This window comes from Apteryx rowi, unplaced genomic scaffold, assembly GCF_003343035.1.
Source record: "Apteryx rowi isolate R43461 unplaced genomic scaffold, aptRow1 scaffold_417, whole genome shotgun sequence".
NCBI classification, from domain to species: domain Eukaryota; kingdom Metazoa; phylum Chordata; class Aves; order Apterygiformes; family Apterygidae; genus Apteryx; species Apteryx rowi.
Window position 1 is genome coordinate 477,081 of NW_020450655.1, and position 21,854 is coordinate 498,934.

Genomic DNA, 21,854 nt, shown 5'->3' on the forward strand with positions numbered 1-21,854 from the left:
TGTCACTTGTCCTGCAAGTATATTTTGGGTGTAATGTGGGTTTGTTTGTGGTCAGACAGCCTCTGTCCCAAGCCTGACTGTTCAGTGAAGGTCTTCAACATGTAATATAAAACACAACCCCAAACAAACTGGAAGAAGTCCCTACTACTTTTCTGTTCTTTAATATTCTGAATTAGAAGAATTGGGGAATATTCTAAAAGAAGTACCAATATGATCTGCATTAGCTAAGARTAGAGCTAAATTATGTAGACCATAACCCAAAGTCATAAATAAGTCCTGCAGCCTTTCAGCCCTCCAACTCAGTGAGCGACACTATCTTCATTCCCTTGTTCTAGATGAGAGACATCATAGATTTTGATACAAAGAAAAGAATAACTTCCATTTCAATKACATTCTTCACCTGCTACCCAGGTTTTATAGTCCATAAAATCTTTCTCTGGTTCATACTTTCACCAGTTTCCTAGGTGCTTAAGGTCCTAGTAATGTAGACTAGAAAATGGATGAAAACATACTCAGAGAAAAATACATTCTTACCTTCACCTAGTTTGAATCAAGTCAAGGAAATATATTTCCATCACGTTGTAGCTAGCATTTTTGTATTGAGAAATCTCCCATAGTTTTCTRCTCTTAGGCCTTTAAAATTCTTGGAAATTTCTTTATACTTAATATCAGGATTATCTGTTGTTAAACTGCCGCTTTTACCCTGGGCTCATCCATTTATGAATTTTTTAGACTATGTACTATWCTATACAAACTTTAAACTTTATATTTGCAGTGTAAGATGTATATTTTCTGGATGTCTGTGTTCTGTAAACGATATGTTTATATAATATGTATTGGGTAGACATTAACATCCTCTGTTCAAGTGCAGATTTGTGGGATTGTGTTAGAATGCCTTAGAGACTCCCTTTATTAATGAATCTTCTGAAGGTTAAATGTTTGGTTTTCGGCTCATTGATTTGCTTTAAGTAAGCTTGAAGATAAGGTAGGGCAAGAACATATCTATCCAGATAGGTGTAAACATATGCTCATGCGTCTGCAACTGCCCAGGATTGGGAATCTAAGCTACTGATACAGTGTACAGAAATAATTAGCATGCAAGTGAGARCCCTTCTAAATTAGCTGAGAGGAAATGCTGAAGATGGGAAGTCCTGTATCCTGGACTTCGTTTCATTGATGGTTAATGCACTTTGCATAATAACCATTTAATGTTAAAGGATCATAAAATACAAAATGGAATATATAAAACATCTTATACAGAGCCAAAACCCAGAAATTTCATATGATGAATGCCCAGATTAATGGATTAGAAACTCATATTCTTTCTTGTACTTGTGCTCGTGCTCTCTTTCTCTGGCTCAATGAACCTTTCATTCTTTGCTGCCTAATGGCACATTTGCAGCCATGTGAAGATTGTGTCCTATGCAATGTCCTAATCATAGTTTGGGCACAAACTGCAAGGTTAAAGCCTATAGTAAATTTAAGAGTTAAACCTGAGGTCAACAGAAAGAGTAGAATATCATAAATTTACAGTGTAATACTTTTTTTTCAGTCCTTGAGCCACAGAAGACACAAGATGAAAATACCACAGTGACTTGTTTCTGCTTTTTTTGTGCAGAATTAAGCAATACATTGCTGTGAAAAGAAAAGAGAACGATGGAGAACTTCGTGGAGATTGCCAGAAAAGCTGCTATTGTGTTAACTCAGGAATCTTTTCTTAATTTTAAAAAATGTAAAAAATAACATCAGCTTTGTGGATTTCCCATTCGGATGATTTAGTTCTAAAAGTTGTAAAGTGAYAGGAATCATCCCAGAACAACTGGGGGTCTGGTCAAGGTGTGATAAGAAATGGGGTCAGTGTTATCTGGAGTGAGGAGTCCTGAGACAAGAAACATCCATGTTTTGTATGCTTTGGAGTTTGGTGTCCATAAAGCCTTGTAAACTTTTGAATTTCCATCTCACAGACATTGAAATGTGGCTACAGGTAATCTTTTTTTAGGTAAATGATCAGCACTCCTTAGCACTGTGCTAGAGCTTGAGAAAAGTATCAGGAACATGCTACATGGAATCAATTCCCCTGCTACTGTAGGAAGATATGTCTTGTAAACTCTATCACAGAAGCTTAGATTCAAACTTAAAAGCATTTATTTTCTAACCATACATTTTTCAGTTAGCATCTAAGCATTCTTGTTAGAAGGCAGTTTCAGAATCTTACTCTTCTCCTACATAAATATCTTTAGTTTCCAATTTAAAATTTTTCTTAAGCACTCTAAATATATTTCTCTTCTTGCCCAATATGATCCTTTAAATAATCCTTTTTTTTTTTTTCTTTTTGTCTTTGGTGTTTGTCTCTTTTCCCTCCATTCCCCTTTGTGGTCAATGCTTACAGTTAGTCTCACCCTTCATTTCGCTATGCTAAACAATAACCCCTGATATCATAGATTCTGAATTCTCCTATCTATCCCACGTAGCCATTTCTTGCAACTGATCCAGAATGAATATGTTTATTCAGATCCTACTTTTGCATGTAGGGATTTAAAAATGAATATTCAACTACATTATAAATCTTCTTTTTATGAATAAAACCTCTCCTCCTGTAACAGAACAATTTCTGATTCTTAGACTGATTCTTTCTRATTTTTTATGTACGGTCACAGCGACACTGTGAACAAGACTCAAAAAAACCTCCTAATACCTTTTGAAAGCTATGTTAATATGCCAGCCAGGTTTGACCATGGAGTTTATTGGCAGTTCCAAAATCATGTGAATTAACAGGATGTAATTAATGGTCACTTTGATAGTGTCTTTTTCATTACAATTACCTACTGTTTGACTGTATATTGTTCAAGAACAATGTGAGACCACGTGAAAAATTATTTCTATGGTCAAGGTTCACTTCTATCAAAGGTTAAATTAAAATGAGCACAAGGAGAATTTCTTGCTTATGTATTTTCTAACAACAATTAGGAAAAAGAATTTTGRTATTTCAGTCATTATCTGAAATAGATTAAGACAAATGATAAAGAGAAGTATGTTCTCAGCAAAATTTCTGTTGTTAAACTGTCCACCTCAGAAAGTCTCATATTAATTATTCAAAATTCTTGCCTGTCCATGCAGTCATGTCTGTCGAGTATCTGTCTCTCCAAGGAGTTTTGAAATCACCTAATTCAAATTCTAGTATATATAATTTTCATACTTCAAGTGTCTCTATTCCAAATTTGACTTTGGCAGAACTTCTTACATGCCATACATATACATCTCTCATATATCTTCAGTATATTTTAGTATATCTTCTCATAAATTGTATGTAAGATAAGTATATACTATGATCCATATCTCACTGGTAGGGAGTTTAAAGACAGGGAATACATAATTCTCCCAGATTTATATATGTAGACTGTGGGGAAATTAATGGTTTGAATAATTATACACTTATTCAGCAGACAGTGCAGCTGGATCTCACCATAGGATGAGGACAGAATACAGCTGGAGTGCACAGCTGGACCTCAGAAACATGAGGTACTCCTAGATCCTATACCACAGACCTCCTGTATATCCCAGATTAACAGTTTTAGACCCTAAACTTTTGTGAAGAATGTCAATTGTCTTGCCCAAAAAAGTATACTTTTTAGCTATTGAGAATTTATGCTCTTATTGATCATCAAGTGAGTAATGAGGCTCACTTGTAGCTCTTGTCTCTTAGTCCTGGACTGCGTAGCTGTGCATGTAGCGATTTTTTGAATGGGAGGAGTTATTTGATTTTGTTTTAAATAAAAGAAGACTGGAAAATTAAAAGAAAAGAAAGAGAGAGAGAAAATGACTGAACTRATGATGATGATGTGTAATGTTTTTATAGCCTTGGTAGTTTGGCTTAAGAAAAAGATAAATGATTTAATTATTACTGTTTATCAGAGTCTTAAAATTCTTGCTGGTTTAATTTACTTAAAGAGAACAAGGTATGGGTAAGTTTAATACAAGCAAGTTAAAACCCTGATTGTGTTATTGTATCCATTCAAAAGAATTACTTCTGCAGAACATTAAAACAGGCACATTTATTCTTGTACAGTGACATTTTAAGGGTTTAAATTTCTTTAAAAACAAGTTGTGTCAAATGAAGCCAGCTTGCTAGAGTTTAACATTGTTCTCTATATCTTCACTTGCATTCTATACACACATGTCAGAGATATAAAGGAATCATGGTATAAGCATAACATTCAGTAAACTGCTCTGCAAATATTGCAAAATTAAGCACAGCTTAATTGAATGCATTTACAACCATATTTGTACATTTTCATAATATATTTGTTCTCACACATCCCAAACCGCTGTACACTTATTTTGCTCTGTAGTTCTTTGTCACACTAAATATTTTCATATCTTAACATCCCAAGATAGTTCTTAAATATTAGCTTTGTTTTTGACTAAAAATTTCAAAACTGGATCAATTTGATGGAAAAGCCATATGATACATATGCAAACAATTGCACTCTCAGATGGCAGCACTGGAAAGTTCATATTTACAACATACTGCTAACCACATTGTGCCTATTTCAACTATGGCCGGCTTGYGGAAAAGACTCAGTCAGCTTTTATCAGTCTTTTCRYAGAGCRTGTAGCCATAATTTGATCCAAGTTGTTTTTGTGTGTATAGTGAAGGCAGAAGGTTTCAGTTAAGAATAAGTTACACATTAGCATAAACCTACTGATCCTGTATTTTTATTTGGCTGTTCTAGAAAAAGAATACTAATTATTTTTTTGTTTGTTTGTTTGTTGTACAGTTTATGAAGCCCTCCATTCTGTGCATAATAGTTACTTCTGTGCTTTCTTTATGTCAGTTATGGCTCTTCCTCTGGCCTGATTCTAATTTTGCAATTAATTATACTTTACAACAGTATAAGTCAGTGCATATACACTGATATRAAAAAGGACAGAGTCAGATCTTGTCTGGTTGTTGTGTTTTTYTGTTTGGTTATTTTTTGAGAGGGAGGGAGGGAGGAAGGAAGGGAGGAAAAAAAGGTTGCAGTCAAATAAGTCAGATTCAATGAAGATCTTAGTTTCATGTTGTTTATAATTTTTGTTGATAACTCTAATTCAGTTCTGTAACATCACCTAAACATTACCAAAGATATCTTAGTTTCCTGCCATAGAAAATACTTCAAAAAAGTGTTATGTTAGCTTATTGAAGCAGAATCCTGCCATTTATTTTTCTACAAAGTTCCACACACTGTGTGAAAAACAAAAACTTCTAATTAAATACATATCTTAAATAAAATATTAATAAAAAATATAGCTACATTTTTGAAAAATAAGCATGCAAATTTAGAGAGCAAAGCAAATGGTCTATAATTTTCAGAAATGCTAAACATTTAAAATTTACAATGGAATCAACATTTTTTAATGCAATATTTTTTCAGACAAAGAGCATRAAAAAGATTATAAACTTACATAAAAACAACAAAATAATTTACCTACCATAGCAACACAATAGATCCATTATTTCAAAGGCTGTCTATAATCATAAAAATGTTTCTTAAATTATGTCAGTACAAGTAGTGCTTTTAAGGAGTGTGCACTACGGTGTAAACCATTTGGACGGGAAATGGATGTCTTCTAGGGGAAAGTGAAGAAGATTTACAATTTTAGACAAATCACACTATCTGGTATCTTTCCATACTTCATTGCTGGGATTTCTACTAATTTAGGTGCCTAAATCTATATTAGTCGTGTTGGCATCATTATTAGTCAAAGAAGAGAATTGCACATCTCCAAAGGGTGATTCACCTTACCTGCTTTGCATGCTTGCATTCAGATGAGACGAACCTTCAAGTGGGAGGTGCCCATTTCTCTCCAGTGACCATAGAAGGGCCTGGAATAATTTATTCTCATTGGTTATAGCAATCTAAAGAATCTAATATTTGTAAAGAATCCTACCTCATGTTTGTAAGGTTTCTAAAGTTTAATTATATGGACACATTTTGTAGTTTACTAGATTAAATTGCTCCCCCAACTCTGAAATCCATCTGGGTATCTAAATCTCTAAATATAGGTAACAAGGAGCTGCAGCAACACCTTCCTGAATAAATTTTATCCATACAGATTAATGAATATCTACCTTTTACATCTTTTGCCTGTCATTTGGAAGCTCAGAACCACTCTCTGAAGATCATACAAAATATACATATCAACTGTGTGAATGTCTGCCTCTGAACTAGACATTTTAGGGACCTTTCACACTCAATGGAGAGAAACATACTTTTAAAGTGTGATTCATTTGACCTTTAGAATAAGATTAATCATGCCTTAAATATACTGATTTCTCTCCTCTAAGTATACAAAAAAGCTTAGAATGACTAATTCTGGTATGGACATTTACACAGTAGATATCACCATTTAAAAATATTCTATATCAATGAAATAAAGGACTGGTTATTTATTCATTCGTCCTGCTACTGCAAGTCTTTTTTTTTCGCTTTTTCCTTTCTTAAGGGCCAAACAACCATATTTTTTCTTCATTTATAACCTGGAAAAAACCACATATGTAAAAAAAAAAAAAAGAAGAACAAAAAAACCAGACCCCCAAAACCACTGCCCAAAAATGTATTAAATCAGTTTCCATACTATACCTACATATAAATTATTCTCACTGTTGTGTGACTAAATTATGCTGTATAAACCTGTACAAAAGTGCACTCAAAAACATCCAACCATTAAAAAGGAAAATTAAAACAAGAACAAGAACTCCACACTAGACAATAGCAACTACTGCAGATGAACTTTTTTCTACCTCGGTAGAGTAGGGAAGGTTTTCTCATGACTTGATTACAGAACAAATTTCTGACTGAAGTGATACACAAAAGCTAATTTCCATGGTAAAGAGGATCTCTTCAGTTTAGCATTTTCCATACTTACCCATATCACGCCAGTATTAATGAGCAGGTGACTGTGCTCTCACAGCTGTGTTCACTGTTTGTGCCACTCATTGGAGAAGAAAAGTTAATATTTTCAAGCTTAAACAGCTGAAGTTATACATTTTAAATGCAGCCTTTCCTAGTGCCCAGGTGGGTTACAATCTGTCTAATTCAAGTATCAAATGACACTGGATGCCTATTTATAAATTCATGGATTCAATTAAATTCCCCACACATAAGCGGTAGTGTCATTTGAGATGTTTTAAGGCTTCCCATTTGAACCTCAGCTGCTGCTCCAAAACTTTAGCTGTGTTATACCTGCCAGCCCTGTGTGGATGTCTTAGTTTTGGGCATCTCAGATGATATGATACAGCTATGTGGGGGCAACTAAACTGAACCCCCACCTACTTAATTTTAGTATCTCACCTTTTGAAAAAGATCTCCCTCCTGAGACCTTCAAAGGCAGCTCTTTCCACTGACTTTTGTAGGCAACATTAGAGGTTCACTAAGGACACCAAACTTTATATGCAAGTTAGCTAAGTGAAAAAAACTGAATATGTCCAGTTCATACACCTGATTATAAGAAGCACTTGACTTCTGCAAGAGCAGCTTTTTAATTTGAATCATCGTGCCCTTATTAAGGAAAACTTGGGAAAAAATGGAGTGACAGAAGTTGCTTATAGCTCTGCTGCAACTGCTTTTCAAACCCTTAGAGGGTAACAGATCTGGCAGCTCCATAGATTTGCAAAGGCAAACTGTGGATATTAGATCCAAGTAATTTAGGATTCAGTAATTACAGACTATATTCTTCTCTGCCACTGCATTTCTTACCTTTGCTAGTAATTTTCTTTATGGGTCAATTTCCAGCACTTACAGTTCTGCACATACGGAAATCAAAGAAGTTTTGCTGATTTAAGGATTTTGAGTTGTGTCTCTGTCTCTACGTGTATCTAATTTCATGTGCTATCCAGTAGAACTATAATGAGGGAATTTGCAATGAAATGTAAGGTTATGCCAATCTGAGCAGCTTTAAACCAGATTTTGAATAAGGCTGAAGAATAATTATTCTGTTGAATGTTTTATACTTTCTCGTTTAAGTTAGAGGAGATATATTGCATGACTAATCTATTTTCATCAGAAAAATTTCTGAAGTTATACTTACGTACTGAGATTCTCTTCTGAGTTGGCAATGAGCTTGTATAACCTAGTGTATGTCATTACACATCTAMTTGGTTCAGCAAAAATTTCCAAGCATTTAACAATCCCAGAATTTAAGGTTCGTAATAAGTTACTGACTGCTAAGTATATTTGGGCTATTGTTTTTCAGTATTGAGATTTTAAGTATTGCCATGGGATAAATAACAATTTTTCTTCTTTAATGGTGAAAGTACAAAGTCAAGTCCCTATTTCAAAAGAAGAAATAGAAGAACTACTGCTTTCAAACAGTATTTCAATTTATGAGCCAGAAGATTGGTTGCAAAGTTATTTTCCTAAAATCTAACTGCCATAGTTGAGAATAAAATATAATCCTTTCAAGGAATGTCTTCCTGCAAGTAACAAAAGTCTGTTTCCCTGATATTCTTTTTACATTTCTTAGATACTCTTATTCCACTGTATTATTCTTCACACAATCGGTCTATTGTGGTATTTTGATAAATATGCAAATTGTAGTGGATTATATTTTGTAGAAAAAAACAACAACTCTGAATCARACTTTTACCAAGGGTGGAAACTTGCTCTGTGAACAATTTGGGGTTCTGATTTCTGATTTATGCATACCATGCAGAAGTTTCAAATTTGAATAGTAAATATTGTGTTCAATATTTTAATCGCATAAGTGTAAATGCCTTTTGCACTGGAAAAAAATTGGAGACAATCAGACTCATTGACAAACACGCACACCTACAAGAGATTTGGAAGCCCTAACTGGGATCACAAAAAATTGTGCACAACCAGATATACTGCTTTGCAAAATTGGAGTAATCTGTGCATACTTGGAAGATCGCTTCTAAAAATTTGTATATTTTAAAATATTTACATTTCTTTTTTTAAACGTGCAAAATTTTAAAACACTGAAGACATATCAGAAAAGTTTTACTTTGGAAAAGAAGAACAAGCCTTTCTTTGTTTATGCGATGCACATTCACTTCTTTGAATATAGAGTGGTAAGGAATTGGTTACCAGCATGCTGTATTATTACACTTGCTGCTTTCATCAGAAACAATTTTGTGGGAAAATGTGCCTAATGGTACTTAGCCTCTCTAATATAAAAAGAACGTGGGGGATGGGGGTGGGGAGAAGAGTAAGAAGGCAGCAATGGTAATTTCTTGTACATAGACCCAATATACAGTTGGATTTTTAACGTATAAAACTAAACACAGATATACATACATATATATACATATATATGCTGATGGCAAAAAAGCGGGGTGTCCTGTTCCAGGCTGTGGATATAAGTAAATAGTTTTGTACTTGTTCAGGTACCATGAAAATTCATGCATGCACATAGTCAAATGTCTAAGTTTCTCATAATAGTACAGGAATTTTCATGTAATTTTATTTCTGCCATTTAAGAATAATTACAAGAGCTTGTTTCAATCCTTTGCAGAAATGTCTTCTCTATTTATTGATAATGAAATAATTCATATAAAATCTTAGATAATGGCACACAGTATGTTATGCACAGTCCATTGTGCACACATAAGGGAAGACTTGTAGAGTGTTTTTTCCCTTGCGGAAAACTTCATGGTACTTCAAGGTAATCACCATGCATACTGTTTCTGGCATTTGCTCATGCACATCAAGGCCTGATCTATTAAAACTTATATACCTTCAACTTCATTTGTGAGTTATTTTTATTGAAGTCATTAAGAACTATGTAAATAATCCAAAGGAAATTGTTTGACTCTTCTAAACAATATGAAAAATGATTGTCATACAGAGCTTTCTAGAAACAATTAATATGAGTATTTCTGTAAATAATGGTTATTTGATGGTAGTGTTCTATAGAAGAGAATGGTACTCAAGAAAATTATCTTTTTCCTCTGTGCCATAATGGTTCCCATATGTCAACTACTGTTAGCTTACCATGATAACATTATGAGGTGGGCAACTGCCTGAAAGTATCCTTAAATTGACTTAAAACTTTGAGAGGTTCCATATATCAGTAAAAGTGTGTCTTGTATACAAAAGGAATTTTTAAAAAGCTTAGTTTTGTTTTTAAACAATATTCATATTTTGATTGTAAGGACATAAATCACAAATACGTATTGCAGAATTATAATTAAAAACAAGCTAACAATATTCTTGCATGCATCTTTTTGTTGTCTTATTTGTGACTTTAATTTCAATGCACAAACTAGCAATAAAATTGGACCCAAAATATCCAGAATAAAAGAGCTCTACTAAGTAATGACTAGTCCACCATATTTTCTAAATAGATCCTTCACTAATGCTAACTATGTTTCTAGCATCCATCACTGTCAATAATAAAAGCTGTAAATGTAAAAAAAATAATTTAAAAGAAGAGTCCAAAACTACAAGGTCAAAATCATCAGTTCTATAAATAACAGAGGGTCACAAGATTAGTGTCTCTTTTGTAAACTGTTTTTTGTAGCACTGCTATACTGATAGAAACACATAACAAATGGTGTCCTCAGAGTCATAGTAAAAGATCTGCTTTTTCCTGTTTTGCTTGATGAGTTTTTCTATTGAGTTCAATTTGAATCCTATATTCATACAGCCTCAAGCTTTTTCTAGAAAAGTATATTTTTGGAATTTAACCACCTAGCATTTTGAGTGGAATTAAAATTAGGAAGATTAATTCATTGGAAAAATAGTGAGTTAATTTTATTGTATTTTTTTCTTGATTTTGTTTAGCTAAACAACCAGTCAAAACCCTGCAGAAATGTCATTTAGTCTATGATTTCTAACTGTATTAATTGTATTAATAAGCATTAACAACACTGTCACAGCTATGACACTGATGAGTCTATTCCCTCATCAGTGGCACTCACATATTTTGTGTTTTAGGTATTGTTTCTATAAGCACTTAACAGCTAACAGTATTTTAGCAGCAAATGTTTTATCCTCAATAGTGAAATAAGCAATGAAAGRAAACAGAAGAAAGAAAATTCTGCATCACAGTTGGCTAGCGCTGATCTACATTGTCCCAGTGGATTTGGAAAGAGTTGGATAGGGAGACTAAAGAAAGAATATGGACTGGTTTTCTTTGTGTCCGTCTAAGCCTTTGTCTTTTGAATACAAATCCAAAATAAACTGAATTTAATAAAACTGGAGCCTTCACTGCTAGGGAAATTCCCACAGAAATACATCCAACAATCAGCAGTAAATGCCCTGAAACAGGAATCATCACTTTATCCCAATATTGTTTTCTCCTTTTTTCATAAAAATCTGTACAAACTCATCAGTTTAAAAAAAATAGCTTTTCTAGCATTCAGGGCCTTGATCTTCCTGCTACCTCAAAAACAGTAACAGCAAGGAAGAAATAAGTAAATAAATAGAAAAGAACAAAATAAAAGGCAGTTTTGAGACGTAAAACAGAGAAACACCAAGATTCTCTGAAATGATTAAAGAACTTATTTTTACTCTTTGATTCATATAAAAGATGTATGTATAAGAGCGTGGGCAGCAATAAGAACAAAATGAGTGTATAGAAATTCAGGCTAATGGAAAACAAAGACACCCTAGTAGATTAGGTTGACATTGTGGGAACAAAAATACCTGAAATTAATAAAAATGAATTGCAAAGAAAGAAAATGATAACATTTTTAAATGTATTTAGACTATTAAACTATAAAACTTAGAAGCAACATTTTGAGGAAAATATTTATTTATTTAACTGAAATTAATGAGTATTTGTTGGAGATCTGAGTTTGCTGTGTTTTTCACACTGTGAATTCAAAAGGATTATTTGGGAAAAGAGATACCATGTAACATTAATAATGATGAGAGAATCTGGCTTTTGAAATACAGCTACTTTTCCTGCAAAGGTAATACTGTTTATCACAATACAGCCTATTACAAGTGGTTTTAACTCTTATATGTAGAACGGGATCTTGATGGATCATAGAAGGCAAGATTAAGATAATATACCATTTTGACTTAAATCCATCTCCTATGAAGCCAAAAGTCAAAATACTATTGTTTTAATAAGAGAAGAATAAAGACAATGGTAAGAAAAACTTAAACTCTCACCAAAAATTTCTCCCACAGTTTTGTTTAGGAAGAGTTCCATAAGACAGTGATGTATGCCTAAACAAAGAAACTTAAAGCCAGATTGTGCTCGTATTGTGTCTAGACTCTACCTGATGTAAATAGAAAAAAATAATAATTTTGTTCTTTCACTGTTGTTTCAGATTTAGAGAAGTGGAGTAGTCTGAAATTTTTAGATGGAAATAACTTTGAAAAGAATAAAGGAAAATTGAAAATGGAAATGAGGAATTTGAGAATAAAAACAATCAAGGCACAGAAAACAAATATCTCTCACAGATTGCTGTGAATAAATGTAATTCTTTTTGAAGGTAAGCATATAAGTAGAATAATCATATTTCTATTGTGTATGAATATAATGTGTTCCAAAGGAAATTCTGAAAATAGAATTAAAATTAAAATTGTAAGATCATCAGGTTTCTGTGTAGGAAAATTGATTGTTAACATCTTCATCTTCATATTTAATTGCAGTTAGAATTCTAGAAGTTTGTGCGTTTGGCTTCAGAAGATTCAGTGAGGCAAGATTTGTAGAGAGGTAACACCTTCTATTAATATAGGTGATTTAGTTTGGGAAAAAAATGAGCATGCTTGTCTGTGAAAGAGACAATAGTTGTAATTCAAAACCCAACTGACTGTGGAAAACTAATATTGAAGATTTTGCAACTGGTTTCTAATTAGTATAGAGGAATATACTAAAAAAAAAAATCAGTGTACTTATGTGTTAGAATATAGTCTAGCTTGTGTCAGGAAACGAAGATTACCTTCACACTGCATGTTGCTGTGCTGCTGTTAAAAGGAGATACGTCTTCCAATCAAAGGTCCTAAGCATGAGGCTGTATTTATCTTTACAACCCCAATGGTCTAAAAGGTTTCCACTAGGAAAGCTTTATTACCTATAACTGGAATTCCTCCCCAAAATTGGTAGTGACAGAGGACTTTAAGGCTGCTGTATTTAGACCATGAAATGTTTCTTAAAGGGTCAGCAAGGCTCTAAAGAAAAGAATATATTTGGTAGGCCTATTCTCAGAGCCTGAATAACAGAATTTCATATTCCATTAATGGTCTTAGGATTCAAACTGATTCAGCTGAGCAGACAGAAAAGAATAATGTCAACTCTAGTGCCAAGGCAAAAGCTCAGTGTATCGTTACTGCCAGAAATGATCAATCAAAAGGGAAGCACAGATGACACTAGTATATTTACTATATGTGATTTATTAGATCAGATAGTCTAATTTTGTCTTACTCCACTTCTATACATCCTGAATCCCCTGCTTGCAGTAATTCTCAGTCATAAATTGGCACCCATAATCAGGCAGAGTTGTGCATGTGCAAACATCAGAAAGAAATAAAATAGAGTATTTTTATCCCTCTTTAAATGTAATGAGTAGCTGCCAATTTAAATTAAAAGAGGCTCTAAGATCTCTTCTGGCTATGGTTCATCTGTTACATGGTGCAATGAAGCAACAGGATCTGTTTTCCAGTGTTTCACAGGCTCCTAACATGCAGAAGATGCATTAAACAATATGATCAGAGTCCACATGCTTAAACTGAATATAGGATTAAAAAAGAGTTACAAAACCGCTCCTTTGATTCCTACATTTTCAACAAAGCCCCAGCGCAGCAAAAGGCTTGCTTTTTCTGTGTATAATTTGTGCAAACATTCAGGCTCCACCTTCAATGGACTCGCTTTTAAGAAGTRTAATATTGACAGGCAGGTACAATCCAAAGCTACCAAAACAATTATTTTGTTGATTTAATTTTAATTTTGCTTTTTTTCAGACTGCAGAGCAACAGCTTAATCATTATGAATGAGAGTAGAATATTCAGACTTTGCTATCTCTTCACTTTAGTAAGAACCAATTCTCTTCCCTTGAACTGCATGTCTAAGTGGGAAGGCCATAACCCATTTGAAGACAAGATCTTGACAAAAAAACACTATAATATTATCTACTTTTCTCTTTTAAAAATTACAGTTTAAAAGTGATTAAATGTACTTTGATGTTTCTGCAGTTAAAACTCTCGGAGCAATGAAAATTGTTCTTCCATTCCCTCCTGGTCCTTATGTAGCACTGTCCTTCAGTGCTTTTGATTATCCAGCTCCACAGCACCTGTTCTTGAGAGCAGTATCTGAACTTGCTCCTGCGTATTCACCTATCTATTCCTATAACAGACTGACTTTTCTCTTGTTCACTAACTGTGAACAGTTTTTATGATTGTATAGGGCATAAATCCTTAATCTTTCTCATTTTCCAACTTCTTAAAGTTTGTGATTAACAGAGTATTCACTGTGTAAATCCTGGTTCTCATGAAGTTATCGTTCTTGTTGTCTGATAGAAAAATAATCATTTCACAGTCAGTAAAATCCTAAGCAGTGCTGACAAAGTCATGGTTGCTTGATGACTACAACACAGGCACCAGCTCTTCCGATATTTAGGGAAGCCATCTGCAGAAAAAAAGATACAAATTAACGGCACACGAAGAAGTCATGCAAGAAAGGGAAGAAGTGCTGTGTCAACGTTATTCTGGAATGGTCAAAATTAATGGGAGTATAAAAAGCTAAAAGTAAATACAACCCACTAATATCCTAGTGTTGCACTTTTAAAATTGCTTACTCATATCTTATATCTTTCAGTTGAAAATGTAAGAACAGGAAGAAAATGTGATTATAGAATTGTTGCCAGTTAATGGCACAGTGGATGTGGATTTTATTCCTATTTTTAGTATATATTTTCAGTGGAATTTTAGATGAGTGTCTTATTGTTCTATTTAATTGCAAGCTCTGTATAACAGAGACAGGTTCCGGTGAAGAGCTGTATAGTAAATAATTAGTTTAAATATAAATATCAAATTTTAGAAATATTTAAAAATTAAAACACAAAAGAAAAAAAGCCTCTATCTCCCATTCTTAGAAAGTTTAATTAAAAGTGGAGCAAGGGGATATATCACTTCTTCCACAGTATATTACATATTCCTTGAAATCTTTGGGACTTACTTCAATTTCTCTGAATATCTTTTTGATAAATCTTTAAATATTTACATTGTCTCTTGATTGGCACAACACAGTCTGTACAACACAAGTTCCTGTGATATCCGAGTAGAAAATATCCGATCTACTATCTACTCTAAGATTTAGCTGTTGAAGACAGCCACTAAAAATAAAGCAAAGCTAAAATGACTATCTGAGATGTGGATATCAACACTGTAAATATCAAAGACAGGACTCAGTTGCATAAATATCCTGTGCCATTTGGGAAGTCCTATGGTATCCAAGCCACCTGTATGGGACCAAGGAGCCATGGAAGTTCTCCTCCTTTCTGGAGCAACAGACCCCACAGCACCTCAAATGATATAGATAACTAGAGCTGAAATCTAGCAGTTGATCGCTTGACTTTCTCCAGGTTCCTCTTTTCTAATTAAGAGTTTTCTTCAGCTGCTTCCACACAAGACATGTTGTAGAAAATACTGTTTCAGAATTACAGGTCTAGGAAATATAGCAAAGTCTGCACAAGACCTGTCCCTTTTTGCTGTAGGCTGTTGAAAGACAGATGTGACAGTCTAAGGTGTCCCAAATGCACTAGATGCCTCTGTTGGGCAACTTAACAGAATATGAATTGGCAGCATTGAATTGACACATTGAATATGACAGTAACTTAGTCACCTAGATCAAAGGGGGGTAGCTAGCTAAATTTAGCTGTTTTCATCTGAAGCTGAATCCTACCCTTACTCTCCCAGTGAATCCTATCCCTAAAGTGAAGCCCAATCTTAATAATTACTATTTATAATATACTGTCAGCTACTGTCTGTTTGAAATTTTTAAATAACCCCCTGTTTACCTAATAATTAAAAGTTAATCAGAATTTTAGAATAATATGTGAGAAGCCAAGTACTAGGTCCTTGCTCTTCCTATTAAGGTGCATTTGCACCTTAAAGTTTGCACCTTAAATCACATATAATCCCTAATAAGTTATAACAGTGTTCACTATAAGATAACATCATAAAATCTTGTTTCTGGCTAAAAAGAAGAAAATCCCCAATGTTGTGGGAAAAATAATGTTTTTATTTTAATTTTACAAATGAAGAACTAGCACATAATATAATAATTTTGTTCAAAGTCACACAGGAAGCCTGTCACAAGACAGAAAGAAATTAACTGCTGGGTTTTGGTGTTACAGTTCAGCTGCAAGACTACTCTTTACTAATGCATTAACTTACATCAGCCTTTGATGTACTGTTGGATATTAGCTAAAAGAAAAGCAAGGACTTTTTTTGTAGAGACCTATTTTTAAAAAGTAAGAGCCAAAATGATGATAGACTAGAATGTAAAAGTGAGAAATAAGTAGTTCCTGAGATTTCTATATATATATWTTTTTAAATATATTTTAACATCTTTATTTAAAATTTTTTTTAGGTAGTTTTCACCTGCAGGATACCATGCAAGCAAAAAAGGTTGCAGCCATAGTGTGTGACAGGGAAATTACCTTTAAAATGATTTTTCATAACATTATCACTGTACCTTGCTGATCTATTATAATTTCAATCCATGAGAAGTGTAGATGTTATCGCTGCTTTTCATGAGTGGATAACGAATAGCATCATTGCATTTATACTGCCTCTTTTCATATGTTCATGTGGAACGGTAATTATTAAAAAGTTACCTAACATGCTAAGGATGAAGTGCAAAGTCTGGGTAAATGAATGCATGCATAATTAAGTGTTCACAACCTGAAATGCTGATACTAGAGGCCATAGTTTTGTCCCTCATTGAACAGGGAGGGCAAGGAGGACCAACACCTGTCAGCAACATTCTGTAACATGGTCTTTCAGGAGGAGCGCTAAGGCTCAAGAATTATCTAAAAACCATAGCCCTAGGCGTCTTCTGTTGCATGGTCTAAAAGCCGTAACTCAGCTTTTCAGCAGTTCATGTTGCATCCTGTGGTTTGTACAGTTGTTACCTACTTGATGTCGCAGCTGTAAGAGATGAAGCTACAGTGCAAGATCAGTGAAATCAAGACATGGCCTGTGGCCTTTAAATCACACTAATATGAATAATCAGCTATCTATCAACCATTTATTAATCAACAATCTATCAGCTCAGAGATTAATCCATTTCCCTGTTGAGTTCCTCAAGATCCTCAAAAGTGTAGTTTCATCCCTACTTTTTTTTTTTTAACTTTATACAGTACTTCATTAGGAAGTAAGATACAGTTCAAACTGACAGAGGCTGAGTCACAAGGAATTTTATATCTTTAGCTTCCTAGAGGATTAGTGGAGAAATACCTCTATCAATTTTGTATTCTTTGAAAAGAGAACAAACTCCTCACCCTGGGGAAAATTTGAATTTGCTTTCTGTAAATAATACTACTTTAAATTACATTAATGTACAATTTTTTGTGGGTTACTATTTATTCTACATACTTTTCAGTCCCTGTGAATTAAAGATAAATTCACTGTGAAACCGCTTGATTTGTGCCTATGCACAAATATACCTCCACAAAAAATATTTGTCAGCTTACTGAACTTGTGGATAAATTGTCTAGAGCAACTTAATAAGTTTCCGTTTACTGAGGGATCTTGCAGTAGGAAGAGTATTATACCCAGCTGTMTGCAAGCTATCAGGTTCTGGGAGAAATCCACTCAGAGTACGAAAAGTTAGACCAAGGGCTCTGCACTCCTCTTTTAGGCTACGGCTTCAGCTCTCCTCTCTGCTGCTAAGGTTGCTTGGCTTCAGGAAGTTCTGTGGGTCACTGATAAGCAAAAGGTTTCCATGTTCTGCAGACTGTGACCGATGCCTCCACTTTAGTCCCCGAGGCAAAGTCAGGGTTACCAGTACCAAAATCATATGGTTCCAGTATTCCTAAACAGGTTCAAGTTTCCTTTCGAATTAGTTTAGCAGCTTCAGACACTATTTCAAGATACAAGGATGAATAGTTGTAGGAGACTGAATCTCTTCACTTGCTGAAACTAACATGGAAGAGTCAGCACCTATGTTATGCCACAATAATAATAATAATAATAATAATAATAATAATACACTATAATTAATGCTACCGTGCACATCGAAGCAGAGGCATTGCATGTTGCCAGCTCTCTGATTGGTGTCCAAATGCAGTTAGTCATGTTGTTTATGTGGACTGGTGGATTTTGGGAAACAAACTTTTCATATGGAATTCCCATTTCTTACAGAATGTCATAAACATGCTCTCTTGGCATTTAATTAATAATAGACAAAAAAAAGAAAATGGACATTTTCATTAGCTTTACACAGTATCTGTCTACATTTAAGATTGACAATACAAGCTGCCTTTTATAATCATAAAGAGAAATAGGCATTTGTGGGGTGTAATTCATCTGGCCTATTTTAAACTTTTATTTTAGGATGAGATCACGCTTTCAAAGTGTGTACTTTTTATCACTGACTTTAAAGGGAACTTAGGATGAATAATTCCAATGAAAATATCTATAATACTCAAAAGAATTACTTTCCAGAAAGTCTTAAAACAGAATTAAACACACACACACACACACACACAGAGAAAGAAAGAAAGAAAGAAAGAAAGAAAGAAAGAAAGAAAGAAAGAAAGAAAGAATCCATTGTTTCTTATTAAGGCTTTGCTATGGCTTCAAATCTTTTCAAGCACTACTGAGACATAATAAAATACATTCCTTCTACAAATTAATCACTACTCTCCAGCTTCTTGCCCTGTACTACAATTTCAGTTACACCTGTTAATTAATATATAGTTCAACATTTGGAATATACATATAGGTCAACATTTCAAAATGTCTATCAAAAAGAAAGAAATGGAATAGGAGAATGAACTGAAAACTTGACTCCCTACATAAACCGTTTTCATATGAAGAATCTTCAGGACAGGCTGGTCACCAATTAAAATTCCAGATTCATTTTGACAATTTTTATAACATTTTTTCTGCGTTAAGAAAGATGAAAAAAAAAATCTATAGATATTCAGCAGAATAAAAATTGGGTCTGATGGATAACAAGATAATATTTTAATGACTGCTTATTCTGTGTCTGTGGGTTTTTTTGTTGTTGTTGTTTTTTTTTTCTAGTTACCTTGGAGCTAATTGTCTCCTTTCTTTCTCAGGAGAAACTTCTAATATAACAGCTGATAAAATATTGGGACTACTTTTACAGCTATGGCAAAGCCAGCTGCATTTCCTCACACTCCCCCAAAATAATGCTTTTATGAAGTTCTACCAAAATATCTTATAGAAGAAAAAAAAAAATCAGACTTTTTAAGTACCTGTGTCCATTCATTAGTTTGAGGGTCATATGATTCCATAGTGTTCAGGTATGTTTGACCATCATATCCACCCACTGCATATAATTTGTCACCAAGGAGACAGACACCAACAGCATCTCGAGGCATACTCAGTGGAGCCACCATTGTCCATGTATCAGTTTTTGGATCATACCTAAAGAAGAAGAAAGGAAACTGAATGTCCAGTGAGAAGCTAAGTGATTCATTGTGATCTTCATTTGAATTATAGTCTCCCTTTGGGGGAGAAAAAAAATCGTGAGCACCCTATTCAAAATATTCTTTTAGCAGCAGAAAGAAAACATAGATTTATTGTGTTCCCAATTCAAGGCTTTTAATGTTGATTARCAATTTTTGTTCAGTTAACATTTCAGAATAAACTAAGTACTTCATCAGGTAAAGTGCCATAAAATGAAATATAAGAAGGACCATAAGACCAAAATTTGGATATATGTATAAAATACCTCCATATAGGATATATAGGATAGAATATTTTCTTTACTATAATAAAAATATTCTTTCTAAAATTAGATTAAACTATAAATTCTAAATTATTRATTAATTTAATAATTAATTTCTAAATTTATATTACTAAATTCCTAAAATTATATTACATTATAGTCACAGCAAGAAAACCTCCTTAAGGGTTCAGGGATAATTTTAATTGTCTTGGAGTTGAATTGTCCTCCTGATACTTGTTCAAGTGAAGACAGTAGTACTGTTTTCATATTTGTATGTTCTTCCACAGTAAGACATTAATCACTGTAGAACTTTTAAAACTGAAGGTAAAATTCTCCTTACATAATGTTACTTATTTAAAAATTAAATATTTAGTCTAAGCTGACAATTTAGACTTTTACTRTCAAGGTAGAAATTAGATAATTTCAGAGACAAATTTGTTGTGTCTATTTTAGACATCTATTGCAAATTGGAAATGAATCACCTTCTGATGGTGCCTGTCAACTGGTTACTAAGGATGTCTGGAGCATTAGCTTAAACTAGATATCTCATTTTCAGGTGACTAATGTTACCAGAATAGAATATTGTGTCTTAGCATGTATGATAGCATTTATCATAGTATTATTATATTATCATAGTATGTGAGTACTCCTCAGATGAACTAGTCACTCAGCTAAAATACAGAAAGTGAGTACCATAAGAAAAATATCTAATGGACAAGTCCCTGGCTGTGGTATTTCATGATGAACAAAGTGATGCCCCCATGCATTAGACAATGTGCAGAGCACCCTTCAAGGAATCATACCATCATATGGGAATGCCAGTCTGTAGATCCCAGGCAGGCTTTGTTGTGAATAACAAATTCTGGATTCTCTTTACTTCCTGGAGCTGTCTGCTCATCTTTTTTTCTTGGGCACTTTCCAGAATTTACAGTGATCTAAAAATTGTTATTAAAACCACTATTGACAACTTGTCTTAATGTATCACCTTTCAACCTACCTGTGCTTAACTGGTTGTAAGAAAGTTGTCTTCTTGTTTGCTAGTATTCTGGTTGGTTACAGTTAAAAAATAAAACAAAACAAAACCACCTTCCTGTTTCCAGACACCTCATACTAAATTGACCTACATTATCCTAAAAACACAGTCCTACACTAAGCTTCTAAGAAGGAGAGCAGGACATTAAGAAAGAAGTTAGAACTTTAAAACTTAGCTGGCTTTTCAYCCTCAAACACTTTCAAACACTCCTGTGTTCCTCAGGGCATGCAATACATAGCTTCATTTTCATGCTGTAAGACCACTAGTTTGGCTTGCTGCTAGAAACCACAAGTTATTTCAGATTCTTTGAATTAAAAGAAATATTATTATCTTTCATTATTTTTGAAGGGCATCATGGGAAGCCAAGGAGAGACCTAGAACCAATAACTGTGGTGGAAAGGACTATTTGTTTAAGAGAAGGAGGCTGGCATTAAGCTATGGACATAAATCACTTTCTATCACTTGGTCTCAGGCTTCTGTCCGTGAATGGATGCACCTACAAATATAACTGTAGCCAATGCTACATTTTGCTTTGTTTCTAACTCTTACTCGGTTATTATCCTCCTCAGTCCTGTTGTGTTTCCACTCATTTGTGGTATTGCAATTCAGCTGAAAAGAGAAGTGTTGATTTAAAATCACCAGTTCTGATTTTTTTTTTTTCTCTCTCCAGGAAAAGTTGGCATTTTGTACATTTAAATGAGAGCTTGAGCCAGATCCTTCCCCTCCCCCCCAAAAATCCCTCCATATTAACCTCTCTAATACTTTATTTTCAGGTGTTTCTCCAAGAAAAAGCTAGAATCCTATGTTAAGCATTTAGCCTGCCTTAACAGTGCATTGGAAGTTATTGAAGTTCCAGAGAAGGAATTAAAAAAGTGGTGTCTTGAGCACAGAAGCTGGTAGAGCTAGTCAAGAGGTAATACTAAGCAAATGGTATGTCTGA

General features: G+C 33.9%; 1 protein-coding gene across 1 annotated transcript in view; it reads right to left on the reverse strand.

Annotated features, from left to right (window-relative positions):
* Positions 1 to 14,198: 14,198 nt before the first annotated feature.
* The window catches only part of KLHL1 (kelch like family member 1), a 190,842-nt gene continuing 183,186 nt past the window's right edge, over positions 14,199 to 21,854 (reverse strand). The window contains exons 9-10 of the mRNA XM_026075972.1: positions 19,406 to 19,577; positions 14,199 to 14,583 (exon numbers count right to left, since the gene is read on the reverse strand). Of these exons, the coding sequence (XP_025931757.1) occupies positions 14,524 to 14,583; positions 19,406 to 19,577 (232 nt within the window). The 3' untranslated portion in view covers positions 14,199 to 14,523. The remainder of the gene's footprint in view (positions 14,584 to 19,405; positions 19,578 to 21,854) is intronic.